We start from the raw sequence: 21,928 nt of genomic DNA on the forward strand, positions 1-21,928 counted from the left end.
GGATGACCTTCAAGTCATAGACTATTGGTCAACAGTGGACACAAGTTACCACAGGTTATATCAAGAGATCCATTATCTCATTTGCAGTTCAAACCCAGTTCTACCATCTACTATGTGCCCTTGGACAAATTGACTTCCCTGAGCCCAGCTGGTTCATCTGTAAAAAGGGAATTATAATTGATTTTCTCTCTAATAAGGTTATTACGAGGATTACGTAAGATAATTCATGCAAAATGCTTAACATATGCTAGACACATAATAAACAAATGATACATTGCAGCTATTATTGTGATATATTTAAAGCAATGAATAACATTTTTAATAATGATTTCAAAATTAAGTTTTCTTACACAATAGTATATGTTGTAAAAAAATATTCAAAAAATGCATATTCCTTCACTCTGCAAATACAAATACTGAGAAACATAGAGGATTGCTCTAACCATATGGCTCCTTCGGGGTGATGAGCTCATCCCTCCAGCAGTTGCTTGGAATACAGTTGCTGAGAACTCACAGTTGATTCCCACTTTGGGAATTGTTCGCCACGGAACTGCCTCAGCTAAAATTACACCCCCTCCTAGTAGATGCTGGAGTACAAAAGTCCACCTCTTGTTTCAGTTTGTAACCATTTTGAAGGAATACCTAGCTCCGGAGCTCCCTGTGAGATGGGCTGAGGCCTCTCTATGAACCTCTTCTGCTTCCTTCACTCCATCATAGACGTTAATCCCAAGACCACTGCTCAATAAACTTACTCAGCTGGGCATGGTGGCTCATGCCTGTAATCCTAGCACTGTGGGAGGCCAAGGCCGGAGGATCTTTTGAGCTCAGGAGTTCGAGACCAGCCTGAGCAAGAGCGAGAACCCAGCTGTACTAAAAATAGAAAGAAATTAGCTCGACAACTAAAAATATATAGAAAAAATTAGCCGGGCATGGTGGTGTGTGCCTGTAGTCCCAGCTACTTGGGAAGCTGAGGCAGGAGGATTGCTTGAGCCCAGGAGTTTGAGGTTGCTGTGAGCTAAGCTGACGCCATGGTACTCTAGCCCGGGCAACAGTGTGAGGCTCTGTCTCAAAAAAAAAAAAAAAAAAAAGAAGAAGATGAAGAAACTTACTCACCAATCTTTGTCTCAGAGTCCACTTCCCCAGTGAACCTGAATTAAGTCAAGCAACCACTATACGGACAAGGCACTCCTATGAAGCTGGGTGGGAAAAATTCTCCTGTGAAGGGCCAGATAATAAGGGTTTTAGGCTTTGGTGGGCCATATGTTTTCTGTCACATCTACTAAAGTCTGCAATTCTACTGGGAAAGCAGCCATACATAACAAATGGTCATGGCTGTGTTCCAATAAAACTTTATTTTATGGATGCTGAATTTGAATTTTATATAATTTTCATGTCACAAAATACTGTTCTAATTTTTTTTTTTTTGCAACCATTTAAAAATGGAAAAACCATTTCTAGCTCACGGGAGTTCAAAAACAGGCAGCAGGCTACTTTTGGCCAATGGGCCATAGTTTGCCAACCCCTGAGCTAGAGGAAAAGGGCAGAGCAGTGAAGCCTTTGTGAAGCCACCATTCTAGTGAATGAGTTTACAGAATTTGATGTAATGGGACCTTAGGGCTTGTAACCTAATTCTGAGGTTATGAAAGACCCCTTCCTGGACCCAGGTCAAGAGGGCATGGAGAAAAGGAAGAGAAAAAAATGGGAAAAATAAGATTCATCATTTCCTTTGAAGCTTAGTACTACCAAGAAAATCATACACAGCAAAATAAAACTAAATGGTTTAATGTTTACTATGTGGTGTTTTCCATTTAGAAAACTACATCTCCACTGGTAAACAGAAGTAGAAGATTTGAGTGGCTGTTTTGTGGCTGTAGCTGTAGCTAGACAATCATACAAAAATAAAAACACAATTGCAACTTGCTGCAGTTTTAATATTTACAAAGAATATATCTTTCAATGATCTACTGATACAGAATAGATAAGAAATATAAACAAATATTTTTTAAATGTTTTGAACCTGTCTTTCTACCCAAATATAGCAGCCCTCTACAGTCCATTGCCCTTGAGAAGAAACAACTTGGAGAAATTTATTTGGGTAACAAGCATATTTTTAACTCTTTACCCTGAAACCTTTTGGTTTTTTTAGTTTTGCCATAGTGTGTTTCTTTCTTACTTGGCTTATCTTCTTTTTCAGTTTCTATACTCTTTCGAATGAATCATAACCTTTTCTTTTTTGATCATTTTTATTTTTGCTTCACTGCTGTACAAACCTCTCTTTGAAATCATTCCTTATGGCTCCTTTTCCCACATTCCTTCAACATGTGTACTACTATGAGATTTCCCTTTAATTCACACATGACTTTCAGCCGACCTTTACTTCTTAAACTCTTAACACCCCTTCACCACCCCCTCCTGCACATTCTCAGAATCAATGAACAAAGTGTTGCTTTGGGTTTGAGTAAATGAGAGACAGGAATGGAAGCACACTCTCTATGGGTTTACATTGCTATACTGAGAAATATGGAGACTAGGAGTGCTGATTTCAGTTGACGCCAACTGTAATAGGCGGCTAATGACTATATCTTTGGCTTTTGAGGTCTCCAGGTTCTTCTCTCTGGACACTTGAAGACTGATTTGGTCCACACTGGTCATGATGAGTTCAGACGCCAGAATCTGGGTAGGAGAACTGTCATGATACATGGTGTCCATAAAGTACTGTTTATATAACTCCACGACCTTCTGCTCTAGGTACTCATTCAACACTGCATTAGAAATAGGCTTCTGCATTTGCAGGCTGCTTTTCTCTTTGATGCTGGTTATTCTCCAGTAGGATGAATACCGCTGGATAGGTTTTTGGGGAAAGTGGCTGGGCTGAGTGGAAATGGAATCCTCCATAGGCAAAGGAATCTCAGATGACTTTAGCAAAGGGCCATATTCAAAACTGCTTTCAGGGGGAAAATCTGTAGTCACTGAATTAATGGCCATCACCTGGCCCCCAGCAATATGTAGATCGTTGTAATTCTTGCAAATACTTTTGCAGGAAGGTGGAACCAAGTAGGTCTCTCTGCTAGGGTCTCTACATATTTCAACTGCAGCCAAGTTTGGGCTTTCAAACACTGGATTGGTGTTTGTCTGCAGCACTGTGACTCTCTGACTTGTGCTGCGTTGGCTCTCTCTTGAATGCACTGAAGAAATAAACTCGTCAGAGGATTTGCAACTCACGTAGAGACTTCTGACTTGTGTTTCATCCACAGAGGAATAAGAAAGAGCAGCAACAGAATTTGTCTCCTCTTCCCTGTTTCCAGCCACCTGCTCATTATATGATGTACAACTCCAGTGGATGTCATTCCAGTAGGCAAGTCCACTGAGGTATCCTTCTGACAGCATTCTGGAAAGAAAGTTGATGAGTAAAAATGGAGAAAAAGCAGACTGGAATTTTAAAAATTGGCAGTTGCTATAGCAACAAAGTATAGGGAAATGAACGAATTCATTTCATTCATTCACCAAACCATTAGTGATTATGTGCCTGCTGTGTACCAGGACTGTGGCATGTGCTGGAGATTCTGAGATGAAAATGACACAGTCCCATCCTTCAGGAAGTTTCCCACTGTGGGAGGAAATAAACTGGATACAAACAATTCCAGTATTACGTCACTGAGGATCATAACAGTGATAGACACAAAGGAAGTACAGAGGAGGGGCCCCTAACTTAGCCTGCAGCAAAGAGGAAGAAGTCACAGGATGTGTCATAGGGAAAGCAACATTTCAGCTGAATGGCAAAGAGTAAGCAGGAGTTCCAGCCATAGGCACAGAGTTAGAAGAGAACATGGTGGCATGCGCTATTCACCACATACCAAGAAGCTGAGCACCAGCAGAAGTGGCTGTGAAAATAGGCTGGAATTGGATCATGAAGAGCCTTGGGAGTCAGGCATTTGCATTCTGCCCTATAGGAGATGAATAGTGACTGAGAAGTTGCAGATTAGAGAGCAACATGACTAGTGAGTTATGAGAAGAATAATGAGGAAACTTGTGGCAAGTTCTACTGAAAATGAGAGCTGTATCTTACTTATCTTTGTATTTTATCTCTAGGAGCGAGCACAGTTATTTGCATTTTGGAGAGACTCAAAAGAAATTTGTTAATTCGTGGGCCAGTGGCTCACGCCTGTAATCCTAATACTCTGGGCGGCCGAGGAGGAAAGATCGCTTGAGCCCAGGAGTTTGGGACCAGCCTGAGCAAGAGCGAGACTCCATCTCTACTAAAAATAGAAAAAATTAGCTGGTTGTGGTAGGGTTGCACAATAGTCCCAGCTCCTTGGGAGGCTGAGGCAGGAGGATCGCTTGAGCCCAGGAATTTGAGGTTGCTGTGAGGTAGGCTGACCCCACGGCACTTGCTCAGGCAACAAAGCGAGACTCTATCTCAAAAAAAAAAAAAAATCGTTAATTTGTTCATTTGAATTAAATAATTGACAACAATGGCATGGTGTGAAATTAATTCATAATAACATTCAATACATCATGAAGAACTACAAAGCCTCTCCGACCTTTGAGGCCCAGAATGGATTTTTTTCTTTAACCTTCCCATTTCTCACAATATGTCCTGGAAATGTTTCTGTGCCCAACTAATGTGTTTATCTCTACCCTAGTTACTAGGAGCTTTCCTGATTATGGGCTTTCCCTACCCCTGCCTCCCCCTCTCCACCCTCAGCAGTTCTCACTGGAGTCTGGAATGGCTAGAATAGGCTAGAAACCAGCAGCTGCATTTTCTGAAAAAGGAATGCACTGGCATTCCTGGCACTGGGACAACAGGAGAGGAAACTTGGTCTTGGGCCTTGAGGGCCGGGCTTCTAAAACCCAGGACCTGTCACCTTGAGCCTGAAATTGAAAAGTCAAATCAGAAAAGAAGGATTATTTTTTAACCATACATAAAGGTCCTTTCTTAAATTTAAATTTTAGCATCTTTTTTACATTCATGTAGTTATTATTTCTCAGGTAAATTTGTTTCTCCTTTTTTTTAATTGTATAAGGGTAATATTGTAAATGTTTATTTTTCTTTTTTGAAACTATTCCAGATTTATTTAGCAAATGTATCTATTATTTAAATATTATTTAAATATTTATTATATTCTAGGCTACAAAGCTAAAGGTCTTCAGCAAATCTGTGCTTAAAAAAGGCTTTCTAAGTGCAGTTCTGCCTTCAACAAACCTAACATCCAGGTGAAAAGGCAAATCTTTTTTTTTTTTTTTTTTTTTTTTTTTTAGAGACGGGGTCTTGCTCTTGCTCAGGCTGGTTTCGAACTCCTGACCTTGAGCAATCTGCCCGCCTCGGCCTCCCAGAGAGCTAGGATTACAGGCGTGAGCCACCGTGCCCGGCCAAAAAAGGCAAATCTTGCATACATGAGAAGGTCATAATGAACAGAGCAAAATGAGTTAATCATAAAGGCCTAATAGTGATGCAGTTACTTCCTGACTCCCCTTAACCTAGCCCTACCCAGGCTGTACCTATGGCATTCCACCTTTAAAGCTTCAGAATATCATCATGGAAAATTAGGGGGAAATGAACTATGGACTTTTGAGTTTCTAAATAGGTTTTAGAAATGATAGTTTCTAAAACGATAGGCAGAAATGACAGTTTCGGAGAAATGACTTTTGAGATTCCATAACCTGAGCTTTTATACCTCAGAATTTAGAACTGGGAGAGACTTAAGACATAAAATTGATGCATCAACAATTGACTCAAGCGTGCTGAGTCCCCTGTGCAGGGAAACAGTATTGTTTCAGAAAGATTTGGGAGCCAAGAGTAGGCAAGGTCACAAAATTCTCTCATGTCCCCATCGTGCAGAGGCAGGAGGACAGACAGCCACATGGATGGACAGGCCTGAGCCTGCCTCATCAAGTCTGCTCACACACCAGCATGCTGCTGAGAGCCTGCAAACCTGGACATCTAGAGTTGGGATGGAAAGATTGTAGACATGATCTCCACAGACTACTCACCAGGGGCCACATGAATGCTGAGTGGTTGCCATGGATACTAGTGTGACTACATGATGACAATCAAAGCTATCCCCCACCCCCCCATCCACTCTGATCCCCAGCTGACCCTATGGTCCTATATAAGCAGCCCAGAACTTAGAGGCAAACCTAAGGAGGAGGGAGGCTTAAAGTGACTGAGGACATCCCAATTGACACAGTGAGTACTCTCCCACTACTCAGGAGAATGTGAGCTCAAAAGAGAGATCAAATTGGCTTAGAAAAAAACAAAGATTTCCAGTAAAGATAGCAGAATAAGCATATACATGTATTTTTTCTCCCTCCCTGAACTTCACTAAAACAACAGTAAATGATTTTTTTAAAAGATATAACCCACAAGAAAAGGGAGAACAGGAGAACAGACAAGGGCAATAACATTTTAGAAGCTGGAAAGCAAGAGATTGAGGATTAATGACTTAGGAGACCTGCGGAAACGGAATTTTACAAGAGTCATGGGAAAAGCCAAGAGCCAATCAGATTTAAATTCCTCCAAATGTTGAGAAATTGGTAGCACCACCTAGCCTTTGGGAGTAAAGGTAAAGAGGGTACTAAAATAAGAAAGATTGAAAACCCACCTAAGTGGACACATAGGTACTACAGTAATAGGGTATTGGGCAGGTGGGAGGGGGGAGGGAGGCGGGTATATACATATATAATGAGTGAGATGTGCACCATCTGGGGGATGGTCATGATGGAGACTCAGACTTGTGGGGGGAGGGGGGGAAATGGGCATTTATTGAAACCTTAAAATCTGTACCCCCATAATATGCCGAAATAAAAAAAAATAATGAAAAAAAAGAAAGATTGAAAACCTACTTAAAAGGCAGTCAGAAACCCAGATCCTCTCCCTCATGCCGTGCTCGACCTCAAGGAAAATTTAAGATCAAGTCTCTGAAGCATAAACTACAGGATCTCTGGACTAGGGGATACCAGTTGAGGGCAGAACTACTAAACCTATAATAAATTAAACAAACATGAGCATATAGGTGCTAAGATCCATGACCTCTCCCCTTACTCAGCTCCCAGAATGCTGGCAAGAGGCGCATTCACCTTCCAGGCAGGATATTGGAAAGACTGTTCTAGGGAATCTGACTAGCCTGAAAAGCAGAGCAGCTGACATCAGAGGTTTCCCAACTCAACTGGGCAACCAGATCACCCTTCATTCAAGCTCACAATCAATAAACCCCATTGAGCTTTTTGGATCCCTCTCCTTAAATATCAATAGAATTTTGAAGCATCTGAGGAAAGGTCTGATATGAGAGAGACCAAAATGGCCACTTGGAGGAAACAAACTTGTGGGGGGAGTTCTACCATTAATATTCCATTCCCAAAGGGATATTAAGGGATAATATCACAATCTTGAATTATGAATGAGATGCTATAAAAAGAAGTATCCTGAAGCTCTTGGAAATTAAAAATGTTAATTTTAAAACTCAATAGAAGGATTGGAAAGTAAAATTGAGGCAAATTCTCATTCTGAAAGCAGAACAAAAATATAAGATGGGAAATAGTAGTAAAAAAAAAAAAAAAAAAGCAAAATTAGAAAACCAGTCCAGGATATCCATTATCTGAGTAATAGAAGGTTCAGAAGGAGATAACAGAGAAAATAGGGGAGAAATTCAAAGATGTAATTCAAGAGTATTTCCCATAATAAAAGGACATGAGTTCCCAAAATAATGGGCAAAAACAGACCTATACCTCCTCTCATTATTGTGAAATGGTAGAACACTTGGGACAAAGAGAGGATCCTGTAAGTTTCCAGAAGGAAAAAAGAAGTCACAAAAAAGACTAAGAACCAGAAGCCTCAGACTCTCAACAGCAACATGAGAAGCAGGCTGGGCGCGGTGGCTCAAGCCTGCAATCCTAGCACTCTGGAAGGCCAAGGCAGGGGGATTGTTTGAGCTCAGGAGTTCAAGACCAGCCTGAGCAACAGCGAGACCCTATCTCTACTAAAAAAAATAGAAATTAGCTGTACAACAAAAAAGTACTACATATATATATATATATATATATATATAGCCAGGCATGATGGCACATGCCTGTAAGTCCCAGCTACTTGAGAGGCTGAGGCAGGAGGATTGCTTGAGCCCAGGAGTTTGAGGTTGCTGTGAGCTAGGCTGACACCACGGCACTCTAGCCAGGGCAACAGAGTGAGACTCTGTATCAAAAAAAATAAATAAATAAAAAAACATGAGAAGCAATAAGACAATAAAAACAATGTCTAAAAATTTAAATGAAAGTTATTTTCAACCTAGAATTTTATGACCAAATTATCCATTAAGTATGAGGGTATGCTACAGATATTTTTTTGGTCACAAATCTCAAAAACCCATTTCCTAAGCACGTTTCTCAGGAAGTCAATGGATGGGCGCTCCTCTGAAAATAGTAAGTAAATCAATAAAGCACAGACAGCCGGCACCGCGGCTTAGCTGGTTAATGTGCCTGTCTAATAATAAAGCACAGGCAAGGGATACAGGAAACAGGAAATCCAGCAGAGGAGAGACATAAAGGAGACCATAGACCGGGTTAGTCTGAATCCCTACTCTGGCCCCCACCCCCTTCAGTTGCACCTCTCTAAACAGGATGAGGAGTTCTAGAGGCCAACAAGATAGAACCCACCCAGCCTCTATACTGCTGCCTTCTAAACCACATTCCTGGTACTCAGGACCTCGGAATTCTCTGCTCAAATTGCCCAGACCCAATTGCAGAGTCTGCCCAGGGTTTTCTCCAAATCCATCATGACTAGGGCAGACTTAGAGACTGAACATGCACACACTCCTAGGCCCCAAAGGTGATGAAAAGGTAGTTTTTTTTACTGGGACTGTGCCCAGATCGTGGGTGTATGGGCTAAATGTAAAGGGTATCCAGGACTAGGAAGAGAAGATGAATACTGAGGCTCTTCAGGCCCAGGAAGTGTCAGAGGGAGTCCTACCCATGGATGATAGTAAAAGGACATTCCAGGATGAAAGCTGTGTAACAAGCTCAAAAGGCAAGCAGGGTGATTTGAACAGATCACAAGGCTTCTGAAGCTAATGATAAAATTGAAGAGAGCTTAATAAGTCTGACCATCATGAAATAAAATTCATATAATTGACTATCAACTTTGGGGGTAAGTTAGAAAAAGCTAAGCAAATTAAAAATCTAGACCAGCACTGTCCAATAGAACTTTCTGGGATGATGGAATGATCTATATCTATGCTGCCCAAAATGGTAGGCAATAGCCACTTGAAATATGGCTCAATGCAATTAAAATTTTAATTTAATTTAATCTAAATTAATTTAAATTGTCACATGATTACTCTATTGGACAGCACAGACTTTAAAAGATATTGAAGGTGATAATATAAAATTTTTAAGTATTAAAGACTGCTAATTATAATTGCAATTTAAAGTTCACTGATCACTGTCATAGCAGTAATTCTAGAGTAACATCTGAGTAAATAACTCATTTCTGTATCTCCTTCAAGAGGTGTCGGAAAGAAGGTACCAAAAGATGATAAACCCAGAGCATAAACTGTTAGATCTTTCGTAAAGAAATGGGACTAGAACACTTACTTGAGACTCTTTTTGGTTTCACTATTTTGAAACAGACATGATATAGAACTTCCTTTTTTTCTGTTTCTATTTGGAGAAGTCTAGAATGCCTGTGTGAATAGTTCAAAGAAAAAATTTTAAGATATTTTTGTTTTAATAGTGTGGTTTCCTAGGTCATCTCTGAGATGACAAAAGTGCTATCCAATAGAACTTTCTGGGTTGATGAAAATGTTCAATATCTGTGCTAATATGGTAGCCAATAGCCACTTAAAATATGACTAGTGTGATTGAATGTTTAATTTAATTTAAATAATCATACCACAGATCTAGACAATTATCAACTCCAATTCATGATTTTTAAAAAAGTTGTGCAGCAAACAAACAAAAAGCCCATGGTTTACTACATGGTTGGGCTTAAATAGCGTTGGCATAGTCATGATAATATATAAAGCACTGAAAATGGATCTAACCAAATTATCAATACAATATAACCACAGGTAACCATAAAGTCAGTAAACAAAAATAAACTGCTACTTATCATGTAAAATATCATGTATGTGTAAAATACTATTTTGTCATGTATAGTACTGTAAGACCAATAAAAATTGTCCTAGACATTTGCCTGTGTGTCCAGACTAGGTGGCCATGCCACACAGTTAGAAAAAGGAGACAAAGTTGTATATACTTGGCAAAGCCAGGGAAAGAAAGAGACCTAAATCCTCCTCTTCATGGTGACACATTAATAAATGTGTCCCCAAACTGAAAACATCAAAAATTGCAATACAAGCATGCGATTTAAAGAAAGGTGATATATATTAAGTAATTAAAGGAGATAAAATAGTTGCTTCTAGAGAAGGGGTGCTGGGACACCTGTTTCTCATCACAAACTTCTCAGAATTATTTTGACCTAAATTATGTGCAAGTATAGCTGTGATTAAATTTTTAATTAAAATAAAAACTAAAAATAAATATTTTAAAGTAACTAAGTGGGGTAGGGGAAAGAAGGTGGTGTTTCCTGTACACCTGTTTGTGGTTAAAGATCTTGCATATTCTTTTTTTTTTTTCCTTCACTAAGATAATAGGGAATGCAGAGATCTTGCATATTCTAAGGGTGAAGGAAGAAGAGAGAGACAGAGATGACAGTGTCCAAGTTATCTCTTTATTTGGCCCTACAGAACAGGAAGGATTTGAACAGGCAGTGAGAAGAGGGAAAGCATTGCAGACAGAGAAGGGCAACAAAAGTGTGGAGATCTGTGTCATCATTCTCATCGGGTGACAGGCACCAGTCTAAATGGGGTGCAAGCATTGTCTCTCAGTCATACTCACGTCAGAACCTTATCTGAAATGTCCCAATTTGCAGAATCCCCCTTTATGACCCCTTGTCCCCATTCAGACATACCCCAAATCTCCCAGTGTTTAACCTGTTTCTCTTCACATTAAACAGTCAGCCCTAATAGAGTCTTCTTTCATTATACAGATGAAAGAAGATGAGGTTTATAAATATACCAGATAATCTCCACAACAATGAAGGAAGAGGGTCTAGGATTTTGTTTTGAGTACAGTAATGATCCTTTTCCCTATTTGTCATCTACTGAGAGGTTTGTTGGTATCTTAATTCTAGTGTAATGACAATTCTACCATTCTTTTTTTTTTTTTTTTTTGACACAGAGTTTCGCTTTGTTGCCCAGGCTAGACTGAGTGCCGTGGCATCAGCCTAGCTCACAGCAACCTCAAACTCCTGGGCTCAAGCAATCCTGCTGCCTCAGCCTTCCAAGTAGCTGGGACTACAAGCATGCACCACCATGCCCGGCTAATTTTTTCTATATATATTTTAGTTGGCCAATTAATTTCTTTCTATTTATAGTAGAGATGGGGATCTCGCTCTTGCTCAGGCTGGTTTCGAACTCCTGACCTCCAGCAATCCGCCCGCCTCGGCCTCCCAGAGTGCTAGGATTACAGGCATGAGCCACCGCGCCCAGCCAGAATCCTACCATTCTGATGTGTGGAGCTCAAGGCAGAGCAGTAAAGTGGTGGGTCCAATGATGAAAAAGCAGAAAATACACCATAGTGTTAAGCACTAGATACATCCCTGGCAAAAGGAAAAGATTCCTGTGAGGAAAGAGTGGGAGGTAAGGTCAGGTCAGGGAGGTAAGTTGGGACATGTAAGGCTGAGAACATTCGATTTACCCTGCAGGCAGTACAAAGCTCTGGCAAGTAATGAAACTGATTCATAGTATGATGTAATCTAGCAGTAAAGTGCAAGATGAATTTCAGCAGGCTAGGATTGGAGTTATGGACTCAAATTAGGAGGCTGCTGGATTTATCCCAGTCGGAGACAACTGGGACAGGAACCAGGAGAGAGGTAGCAGAAAAGGAAGAGAAAGGATGAGTCTGAGCGACCAAGACTTCCAGACATGGAAATGAAGGAGACTGAGATGTCAAAAATAACTCTGAGTCTGTGTACGTGGAGAAATGGCTCCAGACCAAAATGGGGCAGTAAGGAAGAGGAGGAGGAGCTGGGAAGGAAGCAATGAACAGGTTTCACTTAGCACCTCTTGAGCCTTACATGAGATAGACTGGGTGCAAGTGTCTAATTGCCCATTGGAGATTCAGGCAGGGAGCTCATTAGAGAAGTTAATTAAAATCAACAGTGAAATCATCTTCCACGTGTAGGTAGTAGGAATTTATTAATATATTGTGGGCTTGAGGAGCTTGCAAGTGTTTGTGATAACTGCTGTGGGGAGCCCGCCTGGAACAGTACAAGGAGGACAGAGCTGCAACAAAGGACTGCAGCATCACATAGCTTTGTAAAGACTACAAGAGCTTCGAATGTACTGAACAGGTCACATTCTTAAAAATCTATATTTGAAGATAAAATTTAGTTATGTGGCCGGGTGTGGTGGCTCATGACTATAATCCTAGCACTCTGGGAGGCCGAGGTGGGTGGATTGCTCAAGGTCAGGAGTTCAAAACCAGCCTGAGCAAGAGCGAGACCCCCGTCTCTACTATAAATAGAAAGAAATTAGTTGGCCAACTAATATATATAGAAAAAATGAGCCGGGCATGGTGGTGCATGCCTGTAGTCCCAGCTACTCAGGAGGCTGAGGCAGCAGGATTGCTTGAGCCCAGGAGTTTGAGGTTGCTGTGAGCTAGGCTGACGCCATGGCACTCACTCTAGCCTGGGCAACAAAGCGAGACTCTGTCTCATAAAAAACCAAAAAAAAATTTAGTTATGTGTTAAGACTCACTAAGGAGATATATATATATGTATATGTATATAGATACATATATATAAATGAGAGAGAGAGAGTTAGGAGAGAGAGAGAGAGAGAGAGAGAGAGAGAGAGACCTAGTAGTTAAGAATCCAGAATTCTAGTTCTGATCTTGTTACTAGCTGTGGTTTTAGTCTAGTTATTGCCAAGTCTATAAAATAGCTACCATAGTACTAGTTACAAACTAGATACCATTCTAAACACTTTTTACATACTAATTCAATTAATCTTCACAAAGAAGTCTAAGATGTAGGTGCTGTTAGTCTCATTTTATAGATGACAAAATTGAGTAATGTGCCAAAGTCACCAAGCATTCTAACACCAGCAGTCAGAAAACAGAGCCAAAGTTCATGTTGCTTAACCTCTCAGAGATTCAACTTCTCATCTATAAATTGAGAATGTGGCACTAAATTATCTCTAGAGTACTGTCAAACTTTAACATTGCGTGAGATAAGTTAAGTTAGCATTACTCAGAATCAAAATTAGTTTCTGAAAATTAGCAGCAGAGGGCAGCAGAGAGCATGCTAAGGAGGCTTTTGAAAAGATTTTTCTAAAGCTATGCAGAGTAATAATGCATAAAACTTATGAACAAAAATTATACATATACTAATGTATTTAATCTTCATAATGCATTTAATCTCCTAACTTGGGTACTTAACTTCAATCTCACCATGCTGAAAATCATCTTGCACTTTAATGCACTTTAAAGGGCCTATTACTGTACCTTTTAATGCACCACTAGAATAATAACAGTATTGTACACCACGATATCCTAAAATTTTAAAACATAATAATAAAGAAAATTTAATTGGATTTATTTTGATTAATTGTTGGTATTGTTTCTTAATAATTTTCTATTATATATGAAATCCTAATAAGACCACTGGATCTCTTCAAGGCTGTTACAAAAGGTATACTTCAGATGTTAACATGTTTATTCTACTTAATTTCATCTGAGACATTAAAACTTAACCCAATGGATTACTTTAATTTTTCAAAGATATTTTATCATCTTGATTTTTGTTTTTCATCTTAGAGAAGATATGCAAAGAGATTTTATACACACACATGACTGGTTAAGTGTCATGACTGGTTAAGTGTGAAGGAAAAGACACTTGAGGACATTTGCAGATGAGATGTTCTGGGCAAATTTAGGCTACATTAATCATTACCAGACAGAGGAGTACCAAAATCAACCTTATGTGCAAATTCACAACTTAGAAATATGTGCTAAAGTGCAATGCCTTGTTAAATCATTTACTTGGTTTTCAGGAAAAACTGCAATATAAATTCTTTTTAGACTAGCATTTACATAGTTTCTCATAAAACAGTTGTTATATCTGTACATAAACACTTTTTTCAAATTATTTATTTATTTTTGAGACAGAGTCTCACTCTGTTGCCCTGAGTAGAGTGCTGTGGCATCAACCCAGCTCACAGCAATCTCAAACTCCTGGGCTCAAGTGATCTTCCTGTCTTAGCCTCTCGAGTAGCTGGGACTACAGGCATGAGCCACTGCGCCCAGCCTCAAATTTATTTTTTAATTGACAGATAAAATAGTATTATTTGTCATGTATAACATGATGTTTTTAATTATATATGAATTGTGGAATGACTAAAACTAGCTAATTAACATGGGCATCACCTCACATAGTTATTTTTGTGGTGAGATCACTTAACAACCAGTCTTTCAGTGTTTTTCGAGAATACAACATATTATCATCATCATCAACTACAGTCACCATGCTGTATAATTGATCTCTTGAACTTATTCCTCCTATCTAATTTTAATTTTGTCTCATGGACAAAGGACACACTTTTAATTTACACCTAAACAACACAAGCATGGAGTCAAAGAGAAACAATAAAGCAGGAATAACTTAATAACAGGGAACATCTGGAAGAACCTAAGTTAGGGATCGGCAAACTTTTTCTATAAAGAGCCAGATAGTAAATATTTTAGGCTTTGCAAATCATACAGAATCTGTTGCAATCCCACCATCATGGCAAAATAAATAAATAAATAAATAAGCAGCCATAGACAATATGTAAACAAATGGCTGTGGCCATGTTCCAACAAAACTTTACAAAAACAGGCAGGGGACCAATTTGGTCCTGGGCCATGGTTTGCCTACCCTTGACGTGTGTCAAAAAGCAGATGCAATAAATTGGATAGGGCATCATAATAACAACAACTGTGTGTTGGATGCTTTCCGTACATTACTCCTAATCTTCCAAAAGCACTGCACATTAGGTATTATCATAATCTCGTTTTCCAAATAAGAAAACTGAGTTTCAGACAAAGTCACAGAGCTACTAAGTACTAGAGGTGAGATTCAAGGCCAAGTTTACAAACTCCAAAGTGTGTGTTCTGTTTTTTTGTTTTTGTTTTTTTTGAGACAGAGTCTTACTCTGTTGCCCAGGCTAGAGCGTCATGGTGTCAGCCTAGCTCACAGCAACCTCAAACTCCTAGGCTCAAGAGATCAGCCTCCCGAGTAGCTGGGACTACAGGCATGCGCCACCATGACCGGCTAACTTTTTCTATATGTTTTTAGTTGGCCAATTAATTTGTTTCTATTTTTAGTAGAGATGGGGGTCTCACTCTTGCTCAGGCTGGTTTTGAACTCCTGACTGTGAGTGATCCACCCACCTCAGCCTCCCAGAGTGCTAGGGTTACAGGCATGAGCCACCGCACCCCGCCTGTGTTCTGTTCTTAGAACACGTCACACTCCTGCACAGCTGAGAGCACTTAATATCAATATCAATTTTTGTCATGACAACAAGCCATTCGTCCTTCCAGGAAAGGGGCATCAGCCCTGATGCCATGTAATAACAGTACTTGCCAAATAAAAGAAGGAAGGCACAGTGACGTACAGAAAGAAAGGTTCCATGGGGACATCCAGTGCCCACCCCAGAAGGGTAGCCCAGAGTACTACACACATGTCCCAATTGTGTATCAACACTTATATGTTTTGGAAGTATATAATTAATTTATCCTCCAGTTTTTTAATCTAACCATATGAACATTTTCCCTAACCATTCCACTGCTATAGCCTGGCATCATTTCACCCTTAATTTTACAACCACCTTTCACAGGGTAATTTAATATTACAGACACCCTGTTTAAATACCAACTGCTCCCCATCACCTCCAGGATAAAGTCCATACACATTAGGCGCTCATGATGTGTGGTCCTTGTCTGCCTTCCCAACCTCATCTCTGCCTGTTGTTCCCCCAAACCTCATGCCCATCTCAGGGATTTCAGCATTTTTTTTCTTCTATCCTGAGAGCCCCCTGGTTCCCTACCCATCCTCTGGCCCACCACCCATATAACCTTCCAGTCTCATCTCATATATTAACATTTCGAAGCCTATGGCCATCCATTCAGAATCCCTATCCCGAAATTAGAAATGGATTCTAGATTCTTCTCTCCCCTACCCCAAATGATTCATCAGGATTGTATGGAACTTTAGTAAACCCGAAAAAAATAAATCATTAGAATAGTCTTTGGAAAGGAGTAACTGGCAATCACAAAAGGAGAGTGAGAAGATTGGGGATTGGTGGGGAGGGGGGAAATTTGGGATGATAAGGCGGGAGAACAGATCCTGCCTCTTGAAGAATATTTTGGGTCCATGCAAACTAAGACACCTGAAAAGCATGGATTGAGATGGATACAAAGACCTCCAGTGGCTGCACACCAATGGAGGCAGTGGGATGGGACTGCCTCCCAGTATCATGGGCTGTGACCTCTTAGAATTAAAGACAGAGAAATGTTTGTTATCTGCTGTTTTATAGAAGATCTTGGACTTGGCTAGATGGGTGCAGTTTGGTTCCCACCTGCCAGTATGTCTGCTTATGCCTTTTAAGAGTTTCAATATAGTGCATATACAGGCACATCTTATTCTAGTAAATCATTTCTCATAGTGGACAATGAGGTTTGTCTTATTTTTTTCCACTATGTGCAATCATTGCATAAGCCTCCGTGAATGTTTCCACTGCCCAGATTTGGAGTAGCAGAATTACTAGATCAGAGCTATTGCCAAATTTCCTTTCAAGTAGCTTGGCCCAATCTATTCTCTCACCGGCAATGTCTGAAATTAACTGTTTCCACTGACATTCTTCAGCACATTATTTGTTTTATTTTTCCAATCAAATGAGCAAATTCATGTTTGCCTCAAATTAGAGTGTGAAGCAAATTGTCTTGTTAAGATTATATGTAGGCCACTGGTTATTTTTTAATACCACCACACCTCAAAATCTGTTTCATCTCTTCCCCTCTTTATTTCTCCAACAATATAAATTCTAGATTCCGTAATTCTAATCTAAATTTTTAAGATCTTATTGATTTGGGGGACTTTCAGGTAAATTACTGAAAAGTTATCATCATTGAAACATTTGAATATTGATTTTTTGTAATGTAATTATGATAATATAACCAAATCTATATGACATGATTTATTTTTTTTTTCAGTGAATGATACAAGAACTTTATGTAAAACAAGAAGTTTCTTTAGGAAGGACCTCCCTGTACAAAATAGCATCTGTAGTTTTCTTTCTTTTATCTTTAAAAGTACTTGTTCTTTAGAGCTGGAAATGATCACTTAATCGCATACCTTAGATTATATCCCTATTATTTCAGGTCTTGCTGAATTATTGACAGATGCTCTAAAGTATCACTCATCCATATTTTAACTTCTGTTACAAAATGTATATTTTGGGGTTATCTACTCATCTATCAAAGATAAAGTGATTCTTACTTAAATTAATTTCTGAAAGTCTAACTTGATAGCTAAAATAATACAATCATAAATCAAAAGTCCTCTGTTTTCCATAATGGTTCTGCTTAGATTCTTATGGCCAAAGGTAATGGCTACTTCCAAGGGCTTTAACTGATGTGTGAATTCCTTTATTTCAGATGGTAAAATTGGTGCAGAAATACTGATAAATATATTTTTGTCATAGTTTGGATTTTTCTTCATATTCTTTCTTGACATCTCACACATTGAAGAATTAAACTATATGGATCACTTTTTTAAATTACTTTCAATGTATTTTGACATAAAATGAGAGAACTAAAATCTATAAAAACTTATCACAATAGTATTGTATTTATGTTAAATTACCTTGGTGTTATAATTGTTATTCATTGTTAAATATGTTAATTATGCCTACTACTATTAACATTTACTTAATTGTAGGCATGACGACCAAATGCAATGCAAGATTCTTGATTGAATACTGGATTTAAGAAGTGTAAAAGCCCTATAAACATGTGGATAATTGTAGAAATTTGAATGTGTGTCATATATTAGATAATTGTATTGTATCGATGTTAAATTTCTATGATGTGGCCAGGCACAGAGGCTCACACCTGTAATCATAGCTCTCTGGGAGGCCGAGGTGGGAGGATTGCTTGAGCCCAGGAGTTGGAGACCAGCCTGAGCAAGAGTGAGACTCCCGTCTTTATTAAAAATACAAATATTAGCTGGGCATTGTGGCATGCACCTGTAGTCCCAGCTACTTGGGAGCTGAAGCAGTAGGATTGCTTGAGCCCAGGAGTTTGAGGTTGCTGTGAGCTAGGCTGACACCACTGCACTCTACCCAGGGCGACAGAGCAAGAGTCTCTCTCAAAAAAATTTTTTTTTCTTTGGGGTTATAATTGTGTTTTAATTATGTAAAAGATTGCCCTTATTCTAAGAAGATACATGCTCAAGAATTTAAGGATGAAATGTGTCCTAAAGTCAACAATATACTTTCAAACCATTCAGGAAAAAAAATCTGTGTGTGTGTGTGTGTATGCACAGAAAAAGAAGCAGAGATGGAGTAAGACAGAGAAAGAGAAAGTAAATATGATAGCTGATACAACTGATTAATACACATTATGGAAATATAGGTGTTCATTGTACTAGTCTTTCAATTTTTATAAAGGATTAAAACCTTTCAAAATAAAAATTGGGAGGGAAATAACTGTGCTTAAAGAAGGCACATTTACATTGTATAATGTTTGTTAAGAGCCTAGAGGGACAATATCTTGTATGCCTAAAATAATCATTATGTATGTGATTGGAAATGTTTCAGTGACTTGCTGTATTTCAAACATCACTTTGCTCTGAGATAAAAGAATTAGTGTACTACCTTTGTATATCTCCAAAATGACTGTTATGATATGGATGTGTAACACAGACGTCAAATACCCTTCACTCCTCGAGAAGATTCTCAAGCTCAGAAACAATCTTCTCACACTGACCTATGCAATCAATTTTATTAAAATATCAATATGAATATTCTGACCAAACCAGGTCTATAGTCAAATACAGATATAGATATGCACAAGAGAAAGAATATGTGAGCAGGTCCAAAGATAATTCAAACAAAAGTCTACTCATGTATGTGCTGTCTTTAACACCCAAAGGCAAGCTTTTCCCAATTCACCCTGATGACAATTAAAAAAGCATCCTCACTATAGATCACATTCACTTTGAATACATCCTGTCACATAGAAAAACACTATCACAAGCTCTCTGAATAACTGACAGTCAAATCCAATTGGAATGTGATTGTGTTCGTCTCTAAAACTATATCACTGTAACTGAATTCAAGAGCTGTGTTGTCCCTACAAAATCTTGCTTAGGTTTTGAGGGCTTCTTTAAACGATGCCGAAACTAAACCAGTGTACTAATTAGTGAAAGTTGACTGAATAAATTATACAACAAATCAGACCAGTCAAAAATTTTAGGTAAAAAAAAAATTATTTTAAAAATGTTCAAAATGTAACATGAGAAAGCAAGAGAAGAAAACATTTGCCTTAATTTCTTTTTATTGTTGAATGCTTGCTTACACTCCCACTCACCCCGATTTCATAAGCTGCAAAATCATTTTAGGTGTCATAAGATCAGATTTGACTTCTACCACTAAAGTGCTAAGAAAGTGTGAGAGGTGAAATGACAGAAAATATTAGCAGCATTGTGGGGCCTGTTGCCTCCTCTTTCTTACCTTCACTAACCAATCTGTTCCTTTGGTCCTGCAGAAACTCAGAGATTGACCAAATAGAGAGGTGAACAAGCCAGCCAGTGCTCTTTCCAGAAATATTCACAAAACTTTTCACCGATAAGACCAGGAGACTAAGCTGCCTGTTGATTTGCTGTTCTTTCTATAACTGATCCCATGGAAAAAGAGTTGTTTTCGGTCAAGTCTGATTTGTGCTAAAGAAGCAGTGGGAAGTCCCGGGAAGTGAGGAGGCAATAACTGACAAACCCACATCAAGCCACAGAATGGTGTTTCTTCCTCTTTTTTGAAAAATGAAACCTATCTATGGAACTGTCTCATGTTAGAATAGTTTAATGCTACACATTTTGTAAAAATCCTATTAATAGAATTCAACTTTCTTTCTAGAACAATAAATTCTCTGATAACCCTCTCCCCAAAAGAGAGCCAAGTCAGATGTGACTAGAAAATTCTCAGTTTCATCACTAATCTATAATTTTTAAGAAGTATTATTTGTCAAGCATACTTACAATTTTTAAAAATAAGCACTTTCCTACACTTTTGGTAAGATTGTAAATATATTTATAGGTTATTCTCCAAGTATCTGTCAACATTTTAAATGTTCATACCCTTTGACCCAACAATTCCATTTCTATAAATTTACCCAAGTGATACGTTTGCACTTGTGTACAAAGACTTATGTGAAAAGATATCTGTGGCAGCATTGTTTGAGAAAGTAAGTAATTGAAAAAATAATATCCATAAATAGGATATTGGCTAAATAAATGAGTGTATCCCTACTGTAGAATACTATGTGAATTGTTAAAATGAAGTGGTTTTATGTCTAACCATAAGAAAAGATCTCTAAGATACATTGTTTAGCAAGAAATTATGTTCCAGTTTGTATGTTTAAGGACTAAATATATATATGCTTGCTTATGTAGTAGAATTTTTTTCTATATAATGCACAAGAAATCAGAAATAAGTAATTGTCTCTCAAGAATGAGACTTAGTAGTTGAACTCTTCCCTCTAGTCTGGAGGGTCCAGAGGACACGTGTGATTTAAAGGAGGTCATGGCCATTTCCAGGGAGAATAGAAGCTCACACTCCACTGGGGTTGTGAATGGCAATATTTTCCCCTTGAAGTATGGTGTGTTCATTCCTTTAAAGTGTTTTACTAAATATTTAAGTGCAAAAGAAAAGAATGAGACTTATTTTTCATTCTATACCTTTTTGAAAGTTCTATGGGTATTTATTACTTTTTCATTTTAAAAACTAGTATCCTGGCCGGGCGCGGTGGCTCACGCCTGTAATCCTAGCACTTTGGGAGGCCGAGGCGGGCGGATCGCTCAAGGTCAGGAGTTCGAAACCAGCCTGAGCGAGACCCCGTCTCTACCAAAAAATAGAAAGAAATTAATTGACCAACTAAAAATATATATACAAAAAATTAGCCGGGCATGGTGGCGCATGCCTGTAGTCCCAGCTACTCGGGAGGCTGAGGCAGTAGGATCGCTGAGCCCCGGAGATTGAGGTTGCTGTGAGCCAGGCTGACGCCATGGCACTCACTCTAGCCTGGGCAACAAAGTGAGACTCTGTCTCAAAAAAAAAAAAAAAAAAAAAAAAAAAAAAAAAAAAAAAAACTAGTATCCTTAAGTCATATTTAACTTTATTTGATTTTTTTAATCCAAATGTATTATAATCTGTCTTTTCTGGAGGACAGCCATTGTCTATCTGTAAATAGATCAGTTCTTTTGCCCCAAAGCAGAAAAATTAAGTTTTTCAAAATCATTTATTTAGCTGGTTTATCCAACTGCTTCAAGTTAATCATCAAAGAATAACCCTGCCCAAATGACAGCTACTTCGTTGTCCTTTTCTACCTAACTCCAATCAAAGCTAAGTTCCAAACCTTTAAGAGGCAAACATTTCTAATTAATGAGTTTGATTTTGTTTACCTTCATTCAATGACATCTTAAAAAGTCATATCTTTAAAAGTACACTGGCATTTTTATTTTTGTGAGTCATTCCTGATTTTCTGCACTATTTTTTCAGAGAAATTTACTTAGATCCAGTTGAAAGAGCAGGTTCCCATGTATAAGCCATAATAAGAATAG

At 38.6% G+C, this 21,928-nt stretch overlaps 1 protein-coding gene across 1 annotated transcript; it reads right to left on the reverse strand.

Annotated features, from left to right (window-relative positions):
• Positions 1-1,766: 1,766 nt before the first annotated feature.
• On the reverse strand, positions 1,767-20,030 carry TASL (TLR adaptor interacting with endolysosomal SLC15A4). The gene is made up of 2 exons (XM_012756931.2): positions 19,827-20,030; positions 1,767-3,388 (listed from the first exon to the last, which is right to left on the reverse strand). Exon 2 carries the CDS (start codon positions 3,385-3,387, stop codon positions 2,491-2,493), a length of 897 nt encoding a protein of 298 aa, XP_012612385.1. The 5' UTR covers position 3,388; positions 19,827-20,030; the 3' UTR covers positions 1,767-2,490.
• Between the last annotated feature and the right edge of the window lie 1,898 nt (positions 20,031-21,928).

This window comes from Microcebus murinus, chromosome X (genome assembly GCF_040939455.1).
Source record: "Microcebus murinus isolate Inina chromosome X, M.murinus_Inina_mat1.0, whole genome shotgun sequence".
NCBI classification, from domain to species: Eukaryota; Metazoa; Chordata; class Mammalia; order Primates; family Cheirogaleidae; genus Microcebus; species Microcebus murinus.

Bases quoted from the DNA above. Each gene is read 5' to 3' on its own strand.
- TASL (XM_012756931.2), bottom strand. From the start codon at position 3,387: ATGCTGTCAGAAGGATACCTCAGTGGACTTGCCTACTGGAATGACATC.